Source organism: Dipodomys merriami, unplaced genomic scaffold (assembly GCF_024711535.1).
Source record: "Dipodomys merriami isolate MVZ:Mamm:240054 unplaced genomic scaffold, mDipMer1.0.p SCAF_26, whole genome shotgun sequence".
In the NCBI taxonomy this organism is placed as follows: Eukaryota; Metazoa; Chordata; class Mammalia; order Rodentia; family Heteromyidae; genus Dipodomys; species Dipodomys merriami.
In genome coordinates this window covers 18,729,336-18,747,748 of record NW_027204048.1, presented here as the reverse complement: position 1 = coordinate 18,747,748, position 18,413 = coordinate 18,729,336, and the positions used below count along the sequence as shown (strand labels likewise).

Sequence of the window (18,413 nt, the reverse complement as noted above, 5' to 3'; positions counted from 1 at the left end):
GATTTGGCAAGAGTTGTAATACTCTACTGAGGGGAGTGAAAGTTTTGAAAATGAAAATCCATGTATTATTCTTGGATATAAACATTCTCTAAGGGATTCAAAAATGGTGATTTTTGTTGGCTACAGGATAGAGGACAGGAAAAGAAGTGAACGGAAAAAGTTAGTAAAATATCTGATAACATTCAGCAATTAGGAAAATGAAAATAAATTCATTAAAGGATAGTAATACAATTTATAAAGTTATAATAGTGAAAATCATTTGGTGCTGGCAAAAGTTTATACTGACCTATCAATGGAAAATATTTACATAATGTAAACTGGCCAACATGTACACATTTGAATATAGGAATCTGTGACACCAAAACAGCCTTTCATGATAGAGGGTAAAAGCATGCATTACTCAACCAATGATTTGAGGCAACTCAAAGACTGAAGCAAGATCCTTCATTCTACGCTAAATCAATGCTGCCAAGTCAATTTTACATAGACAAAATGACTATTTCAAGTGCTAGCAACAGCAACATTTTTGTAATCTTGGAGTGGAAAAGGCAAAAATAAAAGGCAAAGTCCATAAAGTCTAATAAAATAACCCATCAATACAAAACAAACACTACTGGACAGCAATAGTGAATTACAAAAAAGGGTAAAATACCACAAAAACCAAAGGATAAACTTAATTTATTGATACAGAGATAGGTATTTCATAAAGAATGTAAGAAAATGCAAATAACAAAATACAAATACAAATATGAACAGGTAGTATAGCAAAAAACCCAAGATGTGACCAATAAATATGAGAAAATATTCAACAACTCAAAATCAAGAAAATGCAGGCCAATGAAACATACTCTGAGTCAGCAATTCACTGGCAAGACTGAATGTAAACAACAATGTGCCAAAACACCAAGACTAGACTCTTCACAGCAGCTAGCAAAAAAAGTCTTAAATGCTCATTAGTTAGGAAATGCCAAATATATATGGTACAGCCATAGAATAAGACATGACGAAGTAATAAAGAAAAATGAACTCTTGTGTATGGAGACAGAAAAAGGTACAAGTGAAGGTACAAGGTATTAAGTGAAAAGGAATTATAGTACTGAACAGAAAACATGAGGGGAAAAAAAGCACAAACAACATATATGTATGTATATACATATACAAGTTACTGCCAAAACATACACACCAATCTGTTAATGTTTAGTATCTCTGGATTTCTGAAGGGTAATGGTGGAGACAGGAATGAATTTTTCATTTCAACTTTACATTCTATACTTTTAACAGTTTGTTTTTCTGGTATATGAAAATAAACTATGTTGTAAAGAATGCTCTCTTTTTATGACCAAGTTTTGAAATGAAAAATACAAATGCGACTTTCTCAAGAACATTATTACTTCTATCATTTTTTTTACTTCTATTGAAGAGTCTATATAAGCCATGGATAATTATACCCTTTAAGTAATCATGAATCATGAATCATGGTTCAACTCCAAGTAAGCTTTTATATCAGTGTTTGGGCATTGTAGATGAGCCTACCTTTCATTACTCTTTATTTTCAGATCCAAATCACATAAAATCTAAGCTGAGTCTATTAGTAATTAAACAATTTCAAAAGTCACAATAGTACCTGGTATAAATAAAAGATTAAAAAACAACAACTCCCCCTTAACAAAAAAAAAGAGCTGGGTGCCAGTGCCTCACAACTGTAATCTTAGCTATTCAGGAGGCTGAGATCTGAGGATAGAGGTTCAAAGCCAGCCCTGGCAGGACAGCAGGAAAGTCCGTGAGACTCTTTATCTCCAATAAACCACTAGAAAACCAGAAGTGGTGCTGTGGCTCAAGCGGTAGAGAGCTCCTCTTGAGCCTGAAGAGCGCAGGGACAGCGCCCAGGCCCAGAGTTCAAGCCCCAGCAGGGTGCTTTGAAATGCAATTAATTACATCCTTTGTTATTAGAATGGTATATATGAATAAACATCAAAGATAATTAATGCAGAGAAAAGTTGTACTGCCGTTTCCATTAAAAACATGTAAGAAAGAACAGAATTATAAGCAGAACCCAAAACTCTGAAACTGAATTCACAGAAACCTGCAAGAATAACAGCTTATCAGCTATTTTCATCTTCCATCACACTGTAAACAGATGTCACACTGTGGTCACAATGTCTTGCCTAATTACTTGAGTGTAAACCTACTAGACATGAAAATTTATACTTTTCAAAACATCATGTCTTAGAATTTTAGACCTAAAGGGAATGTCATTCATTCACACCAATTTCTTGCATTTTACATGAAGAAACAAAGAACCAGGTACATAATCAACAAATCCATTTAAATGTTGACAATAATTGTACGTAATTAGGTAAGATTAGAGCTAAGTGATTTGAGGTAAGCTGGGAAACTAGGCTCAGAACACTAGTTTTTTTGCTTTTAATTCTAGTGCTTTTCACTATTACCTGAGGATTTCTTTTATAGTTCCTCCTCTGTATATCAAAAATATTTGACAATACAAAGAAGGTAGTTTCTGAGGCTAGTTTTTAAATCAGATCAAGTTAGCTGAAATTTTCTAGATTAACACTGTCCAAACAATTTAGTGCCAATATCCTATATTTCTCCATCTCAAACAGACTTGTGACTGTTTCTATTAAAATGATTTGTACTACCATTTAAAATAAAATTAGAAATATCAAGGGCAGGAATTACTATATTCAATCATTTCATGAAGACTGTAGTCAGGCCGTTAGGATATGCATTAGTGTTAAAAGGAAAAAAAACAATTTTTGCCTTATTTGTTAAAAGTAGATGAGAATTACCAATCACAGTTTGGAAATTTCTAAAAGAAACAGACACAAATAGAAACTATTCATTCTGACATGACTATGAGAATCTGTAAGTAACATTTAAAATGAGTGGTTACTGGTAAGAGTCCTGTTTGAGTTAAAAACAAAACATATGTATAATGTAAGCCAAACCAAGGATTCAGCTAGAAAGACAAAGAAAGTAGAATCTGGACAGTGGTGTCAGGGTTACTTTCTGCTACAATCCACATTTCCTGTCAGATAAGTCCTAATTCTTTAAAAAAAAATATTGTGAGCCAGAAACTGTAGTAATTAAGACAACATTTCAAACACTCAAATTATCCAAATATGATACACTAGCAAAGTACTGAAAGAGCAAAGCAAAACGCAGATTGATACTAGTATGACTAATATAGAGCATCAAATCCCAAAAATCAAAGGGCTGAGCATTTAAGAAATTTAAGAAAATTGATAATGGTTGAGAACATATAGTTTAGCAAAAAACAATTTTAGCGTGTCAATATTTGACTTGTAATCTCATAGAAGTAGAAATGAATTTGTTGATATAGCAACACATGTAGTTAAAATGAAAGTGAAGTGGGTGCTGATGGCTCATGCCTACAATCCTAGGTACGCAGAGAGCTGAGATCTGAGGGTTGCAGTTCAAAGCCAGCCTGGGCAGGAGAGTCCATGAGATTCTTGTCTCTAATTAACCACCAGAAAACTGGAAGTGGAGCTGTGGCTCAAAGTAGTAAAGTGCTAGCCTTGAGCAAAAGAGCTCAGGGACAGCACTCAGGTCCTGAGGTTCAAGTCCAACAAAAAAATTAAAAAGTAAAAAAATAAAATAAAATGAAAAATTAAAAAATAAATAAAAATAAAATGAAAAAAATAAAATTGAAGTGAGCCAGGTGCGGTGGTGCACACCTGTAATCTTAGCACTTCAGAGGTAGAGGCAGGAGGATCGAGAGTTTGAGGCCAATCTGGGCTACAAAGCAAGACCTTGCAGAGAGAGGGGGAAAAAAGCATAACTTCCTTAGAGTTACTTGATTTAGCATTTAGGTATAACAAAGTGTTTTGCTAATTCACTTGAAACCTAAGACTTGAGTGTCAGGGGTGGGGGTGGGGGGGAGGGAGGGAAGGAAGAGATTCAATTAAGTCTGATGATCAAATCTAGTAGAAATCAATGATCTAAAACACCCAATGATAATCTATACTAGAATATTGAAAACACTAGAATAAATGTAAACAAGAGTGAAGAAGCCATATTTAGCTTATCCTATAATCAAGTTGGTTTAAGAAAATCCAAATCCCACAGACTCAGAGTTATCAGATATGAAGAGGAATTACCCTGTATTTAATCCCTTATATCACTGCCTCCTTCCTCTTCACTTTCTTGCCTGCCAGTCAAAGTGTAGGTATAGATTATGGTGTTAGCTCAGAAAGGAAAACTCAGCATAACCCTTTGAAATCAATTTAAGGGAGAGAAATTATATCTTAAGGCATGTGAACCATTATCCACTGGTGTAACCAACAATGCCTAGAGAAAGAACAGATTTATACTCATTCAATAGCTATACACACTGAAAATATCAGACTATCAGTTAAACTATCCAATACATTCTAGAAAGCCTAGAATTAGGGCAGAAGGAATGATGTTTATGCAGAGTTGCAAAAGTCTCACTGAGGCAGTTCCTTTAGAATCTCAAGCTGATCATTATTCATTGGTCCACACCAGGTATACTCAATAATATTGTAAGATTAAGAGTAGTCCAAATTACTGAAAATTTGTGATTTACTGTTCAGTGTGCAGAAACTATCATGTATTGAAACTATTCTACTAACCTTGAAAGGAAACAAAAAGGATGAGATTTAATGATGTTTTTATCTTGGCAAAGAGGAAACAAATGAGGAATATACAGTATACATAATGGTGGCCAAGCACTAGCATAAACTGGTACTCATCTGGAATAATAAAATACAATAGAGTTCTTATTAGGCATATTAATAATTATACACATTACCTCATCTTAGTCTTAGAAACAATACCAAGTAGCATTAAAATTTTCTCTCCATTTTACAGTCTAGAATTGTTAGACAGACCCAATAAAAGACTGTCAAATTAGTTTTAAAAAAGCATACAAACTAGATAGAATTGAATTCTAGTCTACTTGGCTCAAAAAGAATCCAAGCCCTGACAACGAGGATACTGATTCTTAAGTAACAATTTTTTAATTATGAAAAAGAGCAGAGTAGAACTCACATATATGTGGCTTTAGCATCTGAGGGGCAAAATATTTTATAAATAGTACATCTATATTGAATAGGTACAGACAAAAGTACAATATAACTATTTTCCCAGCACTTATGCATTATTAGATTTTTATAAGCAACTGAGAGGTGATTAAAGTATTCAGAAGGAGATGCTTAGGTTTCATGTAAGCACTATGTGATTTTTTTTTGCAAGGGACTTAAGCATATGAGATTTAGGGGTCCTTGAGGTTCCTGAAACCAAGTGGTACTGAGGAACAATTGCATATATGTTACAGTAGATGCATCTCTAAGATGGATTGGAATGTGGGTTCAAATATATAAGCTTTATCATATCTCATGCAATGCTTGACATTTTATAAAGTAACTAGGCATCATTCTTTCTTTAGAGAGAAGTCATGTGTCTTTCTAATTTCTATGATTCCTTAAATCTGTGCTTATACTAGCTAAGCAACAGACAGGAAAATGAGACATGAGGATATAGCATTACAAAATTGGCCTTGAATAGTCATGTGTTTATCCTTGTCACCTGAACAATAAAGCTCACTACATACCAGAAACCTTCACTATTCTCTTCAAGGCTGTGCTCCTAATATCTTGAAGTAGGCCTGAGAAGTCCTAGGAATGTAAGAGTGAATTGTACAGTGAATTTGTGGAATTCAAATTTTCTTCTTTTGATGGTTATGAGGTTTAAACTCAGGGCCTTTAAATGCTTGCTAGGCAGGTACTCTACCATTTGAGCCATAACTCCAACCCCAAGTTTTTTCATATTTGATATGAACTATGCTCTCAAATCATGCCACCAAAAATCCAATTATACACACAATTAATGCTATTCGATTCCTTCTGGAAAATATTAAAATGCAAAGTAGCCTGGCAACTTATTCCATAAAAGTTAATTTCCTGAGAGAGTCCAGCTTCCTATAGTCGTATTTCAGTGCTGCATCATCAGGAGACCTCAAACTAAAACAAGTCCCTGAAGTGCCATAAAAATAGCTGAATGTATATTTCTCCACAATGTTTCACAGTAGGTTACTTATAATGGTAAAATTTTCACTGAAAACTATTACAGTTCATGAGTATTATCATAAGACGTGATTAGGACCTTTATACCATTTCAATTCTACAGATTCCTAAGTGACAAAAGTCACAATGACATGGTACTTCCTTTCAAATAACAAATTGTTTTGTGATGAATGAGACTACAATCTAATTCTGTATGAAAATAAATTATTTCAATTGAGTGTATTTTTCATATGACACTCAATTTACCAAAAACCAACCAACAAACCAACAAAAACAAACAAAGAAACAAACAAAACCCCATCAACAAAAAAGCCTTATCCCAGGGCTGGGGATGTAGCTCAGCTGTTAACTGTTTGCTTAGCATGTTCTGAAGCCCTAGGTTCAATCCTCACCTGACAACATAAGCAATCAACCTCCTCTCTCTCACTCACTCACTCTTTCTCTCTCTTTCACACACACACACACACACACACACACACAGAACCCTTCAATAACTTAAAAGTTATCTAACAACAAGAACACATATAGCATGCACACAACACAGACATACAAACATTTATGAATGGCTTTACTATACTCACCTTATCCTGAAAATCTTTGTGTGTCTCTAAAGAAACTAGGGGGAGGGGAATTATAAGGCAGAGCTCCAATAAATCAGTAGAAAAACCACAAATTAATAGTCTGGAGTCAGAATTTAGCACTCTTAGCTTACTTAAGGAAGGTTAGAGGGTCTTTCATAAACTTTTACTATAGAACTGATTCCTGCTAATATATCCTTAATTTGAAAAAAAATAAAATTCAAATGGAATCATACTGAGCTTAACATCTAAGAACTTCTTTTAATGTTAAAATGTTCTGAACTTCAAAATATTTTTGCCATTAATATGCTTACAAGTTCAACTTTTATCATGACAAAATTTTAAGAGATTTAAAAATCAAATTACTCTCATTTAAGTTATTAATTTCCTTTAAAAAGGGGAATTCACACTTCAGATAAAGAGAAAACATGAACTTCCTCTGAGTGGAACCATTATCTCCAGTAGAAGACAGGATTCCAAAAGTCTTCTTCAAAAGGTTGTATGTATGAGAGGTGCCATTAGTCCACAATAAATTTCATGGAGACTATTACTTTCAAATGTTCAAAAGACTGGGCCCTTGAAAATGATGAGCCACACTTTTTAAAAGGTTGTGTTCAACTACTAAGTAGAATATGTGATCTGCTCCCAAAGCAGGATAGTAATCTTTGCTATGAGATCGACTTTTTCTGAGATGCTAGCTAATAGCTTTAACTTGGGTAGATAAGAAAATCTGGCTCTCTTCTGTTTTCTCATCTCATTCAGAAGTATCCTTCTGAAGATGAACAGTTACAAAATGAAGAGTGAAATCCAGTGAGCCTTTATCTCCTTGTACTTGTCCACTTACTCAAAATTTCAGACGAGGTCAGGAGGAGAGTATCCAGCACTACTCTGACGATCTGATTGCTATTTTATAAGCCCTTTCTTCCAGATTAGCTGTTAATTCTCTTCCTGAAGTAAAAGGAAAGACCACGAAGGGCTGACAGCAGTTATCTTCCAACTGCTATTAAGGCAGTGTTTGAAGCTAGTTATAAACGTCTGTAATCTCTGAAAGAAAGAAATACACAACAAACAAAAGCAGCCTCCCTCTCCCAACAACTTACCTAATGACCATTGATACCTTTGCAAAAGATTCAAAGACAACACAGATGAACTTCAAAAATATCTGAAATGTCACAAAATGTACTCCTATGGGACACCTCAGTGCTCACTATTCAAACACAATGAACACAAGATTAAACATACACACTCCCATTTTAAGGGAAGATTGATTTTTAAGGGGAAGAAAGTGTTTTTCAAAAGGAAATACTCAAAAGAACTAATCAATGGAAAAGAAGCAGCTATTATATCCTCAAGAAAAAAATGAAAAGGTTGTGTTTATATTTATGTGCTTCAGAGATTAAAAACTAGGCTTCTCACATTAAGGATTATTCTGTAAGTGGGATTTTTTTTAATATTTAGAAGCTAATAATTCTATTTATAAAAAATTATAAAGAGAGTAATATAAAATGGCAATTATTTACTTAGATAACTTAATAAAAATTTTAAAGAAGAAATATACCATAAATAGAGACAAAAGTCATTTTTTGGCAGTACTGGGATTTGAACTCAAGACCTGTGCATACCAGGCAGGCACTCTACTACTTGAGCCATACCTCCAGCCATTGTTGCTGTACAGTTTTTCAATAGGGTCTCAGATTGGCTCAGAATGGCTTGGACCACAATCCTATGCTTCCGTGCTTAGCTTTTGTTTGTTGAGATGGCATCTCAAAAACTTTTTGCCTTTGCTGGCTTCCTGTGTACCACCATCATCAGCTTTTGTTGGAGTCTAGAGAACTTTTTGCCTTTCTGGCCTTAAACCGGCCTCCAAATAGCTAGGATTCTAGCTGTGAACCACTGTGCCTGCCACAAAATCTTTTTCTTCTCTTTAGCTTTCTTACTTTCATGTGCATAGATTACTTAATGTAATTTTTGAAAAATTTCACATCATCTGTAAAATACAAGTGTAGACCTAAGATTGACAGTGAAATGATTCACGAGAGATTTAGGATTTTCTCTGCATGGGTCTCAAATTGTTAATTCAGAAATTCATGAATACACCAAAAACATATACTCAGCAAAATCACCGATTATCTTTTTTTTTTGGTGCCAATCCTGGGGCTTGAACTCAGGGCCTGGGCACTATCCCTGAGCTGTTTTTGCTCAAGGCTAGCACTTGACCCAGTTGGAGCCACAGATCTACTTCTGGCTTTCTTGGGGTGGTTAATTAGGAAATTAAAGAGGCTCAGACTTTCCTGCTGGGGCAGGTGATCCTCAGATCTCAGCCTCCTGAGTAGCTAGGATTATAGATGTGAACCACCAGCACCCAGCTTCTGATTTTTTTAAACACAAATAATACTTGTAAGATTTTAAATGTTTTCATATTTGAGGATCTCTAAGATCCTGAAGATATATAATTCAATTTAGTAGAAATTTTTTATCTTTTCATTGCTTAGACAATGAAAGTTTTACATAATGTTTTAAAGTTGATATTTGGGGGAAATATGGAATAACTGCTAAATAAATTTTTCTACTAACGCAACCATGGGTATGAAATGTCCATACAAAAACAAAGCCATAAATCCTTATCTATTAAACTATTAAAACTATAAATTATTATAATTAAGTGATTTAAAATCATGTATTTGTCCCTTGATTCATGACTTTCAATATTTTTGTACGTATTCATCCACTAAAATTAATAGTTGAATATTTTATGTACTTTTAATTAATCTTCATTTATCTCTAATGAGTGAAGACAGAATAAACAAGAATGATGTTCTTTTTACATATCCATCATAATCATTACTTGATCTAAATTAACAATGTGTGGGCACTTAACATTTAAGCCTCTTGAAACGTTAATATTTAACATAAAAATTTAAATATCTAACATTTAAATTCAATATATTAATATTTTCATCTTTAAAATAATTAATGCAAGGACTTTTTTTTTTAAGCTGAGGCCTGAAGATGCAGTAGAAAAACACCCAATTGCTACTTATAGGGACTAAAAATTACAGAATAAGGAAAGCCTAAATCACAACAGTAAAGTTTACTAGTTATCATAATATTGTCTTAAATTTTGTTACTGTTGAAATTTTAAATAAATGCAATCCTATTTCCTTTTACTAAAATGGCAACTCACTGATGAAATAAGTTGAACCTTTTCCAGTTAAATTCTTAAAAAACAAAAGATCATTTATATGAAACCAGTATCATAGAAATAAAAACACACTAACAGGAAAACAGTAAATGTCTTGCAAACCAAAAGTTCGTCTTTTCTTTTTGAACAAAGCTCTAGTATCATTGAAACGTACGGAGCAAAATTAGACATTTCTAGGCTCTTCCTTCTTGAGGCATCTACAATAAATAATAATAGTCTTTGTTCTTTCTTTTAGTAGAAGCAGCAGTTTCTGTGATTTTGCCCCAAAGTGAGAAAGTTTTGGGTATAACAAACAGAAGTTGAGTTTCTGACATCATTAGTGACTATTTTAATTGGATCGTCACATTCTCAAAAGAGTACTAATATCTATTGTGATTAAACCAAGTTCTTTGACATCTGTATATTTGTTACTCCTACTACACATGCCCTGGACTTTTTTAGTTGGTGCTGGTACTGAGTGCTGGGCTTCCAGCTCTCTCTTTGTTTTCTCACTCAAGGCTGTCATTTTACCACTTGAGCCATATCTCCATTTCTGGCTTTTTTGTCTGATTAACTGAAGATAAATTTTTATCTCTCAGATTTGTCTGCCTCTGCTGACTTGGAACAGAGATCCTCAGATTTCAACATCATGAAAGCCCAGCCTTTGATTTCATTTCAATTTGAATGAATTCTAGGGAGAAATTTCAAAACTGCTTAGTTGCTCTTTTTTGCTTTCAGTTTAAGTTCAAAATATTAAAATCTAGAAGAAGTCATTCTCCAAGAACATAGAGATGAAGATTAATAAAAATTTGATAAGCCTAAAAAAACTGAGAAATTGTGGATTGACTCAAACCAAAAGTTAATCAATAAGCAATTATCTTCTACTTTATATAAACTCACTCAATCTAAGTAAAGTGCTTACCATAAGTCAAGGCAAATATTCTTTTGTTGACCCAAAAGCACAGGGGTTAAAGACTATAACTACTAGTAATCCTTCACATTTTAGATTTTGTTGCTATTTGTTCTTAGCACATCTATTATACTTGGGAAATAGGACACAATAGGTTATATATGTTGGGGGAAATTTTTTTTGGCTTTTCCAGACAGGGTCTCACTATGGCACTGGCTAGCCCCAAACTCCCAACTTGGTCCAAGTCCCTGACCTCCATTTTCTCTTGCCCAAGCTTACCAAAGGCTATGACAGTAGGTGTGTTGCACTACATCCAGTGAAATTAAAAGGAACAAAATAAAACCCTTCACTACACAAAAACATAGAACAGACTTATGAATTTCCCACAGATACACATAACACTTCTCTTGATCAATTAGAAAATACACAAAATGATTATCTAAATTTTCCTACTATCTTAAAATTAATTCGTAACATCTTACAATAGGGATATAGTATGAGCATGTAAATTAAGTAGTTAATCTAATGCCTTTAAGAGCCAACTTTTTGTTTATTGTTTTTATAAGTATACTATAGCCAGGCTCTGGTAGCTCACATTTATAATCCAAACTATTTAGGAGGCTTGAGATCTGAGCACAGTTCAAAATCAGCCCAGGCAGAAAAATCTATGAGACTCATATGGTAGAGTACTAAGCTTGAATAGAAAAGCTCAAGGATAGCACCCAGCCTTCTGAGTTCAAGCCCCAGGTCTGCACATGTATGCACACACACATACACAGACACTCTATATTTTATCTTTATTACATATATACACTATACATTATATAATACACACATACATACTATACAATATATGTAATATATACACATATACAAACTATCCACTATATAATATATACACACATATTTATACTATAAAATGAACCAAATAAATAAGAGATGCCTTTCTTTAAGTTCTCAGACTAAGAACTATTTACCATCCAATCTGTAATGACAAATCAGAATTTTTTATACTAATAGCTCAACTTATATGAATTGAACAATAAATTCACACCACTTTAAGTTACATAAGTTTATTTTTAAAAGAAATTTGACAAAATACCTTCAAAGTGCAAAATAAATCTGAAACATTGAGTGACTATTAATATCCACTGCCCCCACTTTATACAATGGTGTTACATTATAGCCCAGAAAATTTACAGGGAACAATCCTAATAAAAGGCATTTTATTAGCAAATGAGATAATTTAAAATGAAACTAGTAAACACTAAAAATTATACTTAGCCTAACTTTAAATCTTAAAGTCAAACTGTAATATGAAACTATGAAATATATAAAGGCAATCTATAATATATAGTATGCCTTAGTTTGGATGCAAAATACATTTTTTTTCTGTGCCTCAATAATGCAATTATTTTGCTTTATCATGATGTTCATAACATTTTAAAAGGAAAATTGTTTACTTCCTAAAAATGGATATATGGACATTATGATAGCAGTCATACAAAGCATTCTAGTAAAATGATAAAGAACGTATGATTTTTAAGTTTAGATCTGACTAATCATCAACAACAACATCATCAACATCATCATCATCATCACTACTGCTACTGTGAGTCATAATCCATTCCCTGTAGAACTGAATTTTCTGTAAGCATGGTAAAGGAAAAAAGAAGCATAAAGATTAGTTAAGTATGGAAAACTGCTTGGATAACATGTGAAAGTATGAAATGTTCAAGAAATTATAATAATCTCAAAGCAATTTCTAGCTGTGACTCAGGCTGTAATATGGATATATTTCATGACTTAACAGACTAAGACTAATGTCTATTGGTTTATATATACCCAATATGATAAAATGCTTTTATGACCTCAATACAGTGTTTAATGACAATACATTTTTCTCTAGTAAGCCATTTAAATTGATTACTAGAACTACTATTGTTATAATATGATGACTTCTAGATAAAGTTATACCAGAAAGACTATATTTTACTATTTGTTAGAAAATGAAAAGGGAAACATTGGAAAGCAGTATCTAACTTATTGAACACCTAACACTAGAAAATGAAAAGAAACATTGGTTAAGTACAAGGCCTTTTCTCTAAGACACCATCATTTAAACCTAGATGAAATCATTAATTATTACATGAAACTGAGGTAGATGAGATTTTAAATGAAGGTTACATGTGTAATTATTTTCCATAGTACCAGTATTCATGTATTTTAATGTACTTGTTAATGGAGGTAGAAAAGCAACAATACCACCAAACAACCCAGTTCTCCCACTTGTAGTAATGTTAACTGCAAATATGCTAAGGAATGTGATAAATTCCTACAAGTATTCAAGCTAATCCTGTATTGTTTTTAAAAGTAAACAATGGGTAACAAAGATTATGAGGTTTTTAGTCATCGAAATAACTCTTTTTAGCTAAGCCTGGATTACTAAAAATAACATTCACCTTTAAATATACAATCAAAAAGTAATCTCTTTAGATCTCAGAGCATAGAGCTTCAAAGACAATTTATAAAGGTGTCAAAATAACTATACTTGCCATTGAAATCAAATGATCAGTAATAAATTTTGAAAATGTTATAGATGTGTTTTCAAATAAGATAGTATACTTCTAAATTGTTCTCACTTTTTTTCCTTCCTAAGTTCATTAAAAATTGCTCAAAAAGCATTTGGAAATCTTCAACTTTCAGTGCAGTACAATGTTACTAACATGTTAATTATGCTTTAACAAGGAAAGGCAAGTACTGGATAAAAATGTTGCCGCACCTGAGTTTTGCAACTTTTCTGTTTCAAAGAATGGTAAACTAGCTGTCATCCTAGAGACTACATGGCATATCCTTTAGACACAACCTCAACAAACTGCCAGTTCTATCACAATCTAAAAGCATTTTTGATGTTCTAAAAGCATTTTAAAATCACAGTATAAAACCACTTTACTAAACACTGTAAATTATGGTTACATTTTAATAAATTAGAAGGCTCAGAGGAAGCTATAAAAGTATATTTTATGCAATATTATATTCTCTGTATACAATAAATAAGGCATTTAGGCATTTAAGTTTTAAATCTTTACCCTGGTTATTACAAGTAAGAGAAGTTTGATTTACTGACACTTATTTTTTCCACTACGAGTATTTCCACATCAGTACATCACAATGACCCTTGTTTCAAACAAATGGTTTGAGGATTCCACATTTAAACCACAGAAACAACTTTACATTGGTATAGGCTAGTACATTATTACTTCATTATCCCATAATGAAGATTTTTAAAAGTCCAATTCATTAAGTGAGAAACTTGTCTGAACAGATAAAGTATTCTACTTTCAAACTTCAAACTGCCTATTGTTTCAAAGCCTAATCTTTCTCATTAAAAGATCATGGTTTGTATGTGAAATATGTATTAAATTTCCCAAGATTTTAGGAGGCTAGTGCCTTATCCATTAGGCCACTGGGGCTTCACTTTCCCAAGATTTTATACAGACTAATTTGAACATCTTCAAAGACATAAGTAAGAACCCATGAATAATCTGTACTGGCCATGCTCCTGAGTTTTGTTTTCTTTTTATCTTTGTGCCTAATTGTAGCTAAAGCTAGTAGTGGTTTGAAGAAAGTATCCAAATAAAATTGTCTAACTAAATATGTACCATCAATTATGAGGATACAAAAGACACATTGGTTTTCAACAAATCTAGCAAATCCAGTAGAGAACCAAGAAAGTTGATAAAAAGATCAGATTAAAATTCCTACTAAAAGGTTATCAATACAAAATCTTTCCTTTATGAATACTGAAATGGCTGTACATGGTTTGTAAAATTTAAAGACTAAAATCTACTGTTGGCTTTTACTTGCAAAGTCATGCATTAACTGTTTTCATATCAAACTTTTTGATGCCTGTAAAAAAGAAAAAAAAAGGCTTATAGTAAATAAATGTACTTTAAAACCTAAGTAAATAAAAGAAACTTATAAATGGAAATACACAGATATATAAAAGCCTAATCTAATATGTATTTCAAACATTATACAGTTATAAAGAAACTGAGTTAGCTACAATTTACAGGATCTTTCTTCACGTACCTGTAGCATTTGATTTCCAGTACCATCCCTCAACCTGTAAGGTCTAATAACGCCATCTTCATTAAAGAACCGAGGAGGTCGTAAACTCTCCACTTCAAAAGTTTCTGTAGCTCTACAGAAGAAAATATAACTTGATTTTTAAGTTATACAAAAGCTTGTTAAAACACTAAAAATGAAGCTACTCAAAAGAACCGTCTGCTAGATAAAATGTGAAAACCACATCATGTATCTATTTTTGTTTTTAGAACATAATGTAAACTCCCTACAAAAATGTAGAAGTATAAAGAAATTTATTAAGAGGCTCTTGGATGTTCTTTGCATAATAGAGCACTAGCAAATAATGATGTTGCCATGTTATTTCTCATTCTAATATTACAATTTCTTTTCTTTTCCTAGTCTATACTTCTTCCAGATATATACATATATGTTCTTTATATATATATGCATATATATAAATGTTCTTCCTGTTCAAGATAAAAAGAAGGAAATGTAGAGATTTGCGTTTCACTTCTCACTACACAGGGAAAGCTTGAGTTCTCCATGAAGCAAAGATACCAACCAGTAACTCTTTTGAAAAGTGACATCTTGTTGGGAGCCAGTGTCTGACCCTTGTAGTCCTAGCTACTCAGGAGGCAAAGATCTGAGGATCTAGCTTGGGCAGACAAATCTGACAGACTCATCTTTAATTAATTAGCAAAATCAGAAATGAAGGTGTGGCTCAAGTAGCAAAGGACCAGCCTTGTGTGGAAAATGCCAAACATGAACACAAAGCCACAAGTTCAAGCCCCAGTACTAGAATACTAAAAAAAGAAAAAGATATTCTTTATCAAGCCAAGGAAGTTACTTCTACTCTTAGTTTGTTAACAGTTCATTTGTTATTATTGTTTTTGAAAATTTCAGAAGGTCAATGAATTTTAAGAAGGATTTCTTTCCTAGCCATTGTTATAATTATATAGTTTACCTCATGAAATCTATTAATGTTAAGAATCACATGTGATTAAAAATTGGAACAGATTTATTATAGTTGGTTAATTTTATTATTGGCTAATAACTTTGTGTTAAAAGTCTACTTCTTCTAATATTAAGTACATATGCTTCACAAATGATATAACATTAGAATCTTTCAAAACTATCATTTCTTTTCCTGCACTTATATTCTTACCTAAATTGGTTCCAGTATTGCTTTCATATAGCTCAATGAGATTATGCACTAATTTATATTTCCACTTTTGATGTTTATAGCCCAATTCTTTATTTCAATGTCCTAAATAACTCTTAGTCTTGATTATACTTTGGAAAAATGTCAAAGTATAAGAAATGTAGCTGGGTACAGACTTATAAGATTTTAGTTAATTAATTCCAAAAGATATGTGTAGAAATCTCTCTGTATATTTAATGTTTCACAGATGTTTGAGCTTCTCATAACTATGAGCAAACACATCATATTTGTGAAACTAAAGTTACAGATAGAGGAGACATATTCTCTTATCTCAATTCTAAATTATCAAAAAAACAAACACAATTGAGAGAGGGAATGAAGATGACCTCTTTTTAAGAAGATAGGATGAAAGATCAGCTGAGTTTGAACCAAGGAATATAAAATGACATTCTTTATTTCTCAAAAGAAGATACAGAATGTCATATTTACTAATTTTATAACTGACAAAGAGTATTGCAGTAATGCATTCCAAATAAAGATTAGTGAAAAGCTTGCTTAACTTGCCAATCAATACCTGGGAACAGCTGCTGGGAATGAATAACAAATAGGGAGAACTCTATAAAGTTCAAAGGACAGAAGAGCAACAACTTAAAACGAATTAAAGTGAATGAGGAAATCATGTGCATCACACTCCATATTCCAGTGTTCATACTAAGTGCCTAAAGCCAAGCAGCAGACATAGTTCATTGCTCATGGCATAAACATCCCACACTGCACATCTGAGAACACATACCTTTTGATTCCCTGAAAGGTACTGCTAGCCATGTCTATGATGCCTCCAGTTGGTCTGGCCACTGCTCCAACTAAACCTTTTCCAACCCCTTTAAAGAAACCAGCTGCTCCTTCTTTTTGAGCTCCTACAAAGAAAAAAATATGATAAAATTTCAGATTATTAGATCAAGAATGAAAACAGAATCCACTTGTGTAATATAAATCAAAGGAACTAGTGTAATACTTACCTTTAATTGGTTTTGTAACAATTCCTGTAATGCCACTTACAAAACCCTGTAGGGAAAGCACAATTGAAAATTATAATACTTTCATAGGAAGCTTAGAAGAACCAAGTTTAGATTAAAAAATGTAGAGATGTTCTGTCCTACACACTATGTATGAAAAACATATGTCCCAAGTAACATTTTTTATGCCACCATCATTGCTCTTACAATATCCAAAGACTAATTTAAGGAGAGGTCTGTATCTCTTTCCTTATTCATAGAACGTGGGTTTAAAAGCTATCCCCTAAAATGTTCACAGTCTTGTACAAGTGCTTACAGAAACTAAGCCTTTGCCTCCACGAGTGATGCCTTCTCTAAGACCAGCTGGTTGTTTATTCATGGCTTCTCTTCTCTTCTGCTGGTAGTCTTCATCCATTGTCATAGCTGCTACCCCTTTAGCCATAGCACTAGTGATTTTGGAGGCAGCACCAGCTAATCCACCTGGAAAAAATGATACTATCTTTAGTAAAAGCAAATAAAATGTGTCCCTCATTTAATTATAATAAAACTTGGCATTCTGCTTCTTACCAACAGCTCCACCAACTAGCGCCTTAAATCCTAGTGCCATTCCCTCCACAAACTCCTCAGGTCCCTGGATGGCCCCCTAAGTCACAAAAAAAAAAGTTCACATTTATCTTTTTTTCTTTTTTTTTTTCTCATCAGAGGCAGGGCTTGAACTCAGGGCCTAGGCACTGTCCCTGAACTCTTCTGTTCAAAGCTAGTGCTTTACCATTTTGAGCCACAGCTCTTACTTATGTTTATCTTGAAAGGTGGGGTTATTGATATAATAAGAGGGAGTAATGAAAAGAATAAAGATCTTCTAGAGGATGTGATGCCAGTTAAAACTCTCACATTAAAAGGAACTCTCAGGGATAATTTCACAATACTCAAAAGTGTCTAAGATAAAATGCTGGGAAGTAGTCCCAAACTTAAAAAAAAGATGCTTCTTGTAAATTATATAATGAGAAGAAATTAAGGACATTTTAAGACTTTCTATTATTACTATTGTTATTATTATTTTAGTAGTTCTCTGGTTTGCTCTAGGCCATAAACATGCTCTACTACTTGAGCCTTGCCTTCAACTCTTTTTTTTGCTGGTTATTTTGGAGATGCAGTCTTGCAAATCTCTGATGAGGCTGGCTTTCAATCACAATCCTATGGAACTTAGCCTCCAGAGTAATTAGGATTACAGGCATGAGCATCCAGCTCTGCTGAATTTATTCTTGATAAGTTAAAAAAATAAAACAGGGCTGGGAAGGTGGCTCAGTGGTAGAGTGCTTGCCTAGCATGCATCAAGCTCTGGGTTCGATTCCTCAGTACCACATACATAAAAAGCTGGAAGTGGTACTATG

General features: G+C 33.1%; 1 protein-coding gene across 3 annotated transcripts in view; it reads right to left on the bottom strand.

Annotated features, from left to right (window-relative positions):
* The window catches only part of Vps13a (vacuolar protein sorting 13 homolog A), a 176,116-nt gene that overhangs the window by 14,392 nt on the left and 143,311 nt on the right, over positions 1-18,413 (bottom strand). Inside the window, exons 64-69 of one of the 3 annotated variants that reach the window (XM_070035786.1) lie at positions 17,590-17,665; positions 17,339-17,502; positions 17,026-17,071; positions 16,800-16,923; positions 14,848-14,959; positions 11,686-12,403 (exon numbers count right to left, since the gene is read on the bottom strand). In XM_070035786.1, the coding sequence (XP_069891887.1) occupies positions 12,314-12,403; positions 14,848-14,959; positions 16,800-16,923; positions 17,026-17,071; positions 17,339-17,502; positions 17,590-17,665 (612 nt within the window). In that variant the 3' untranslated portion in view covers positions 11,686-12,313. The other 2 variants (XM_070035787.1, XM_070035785.1) reach the window with 2 other exon arrangements.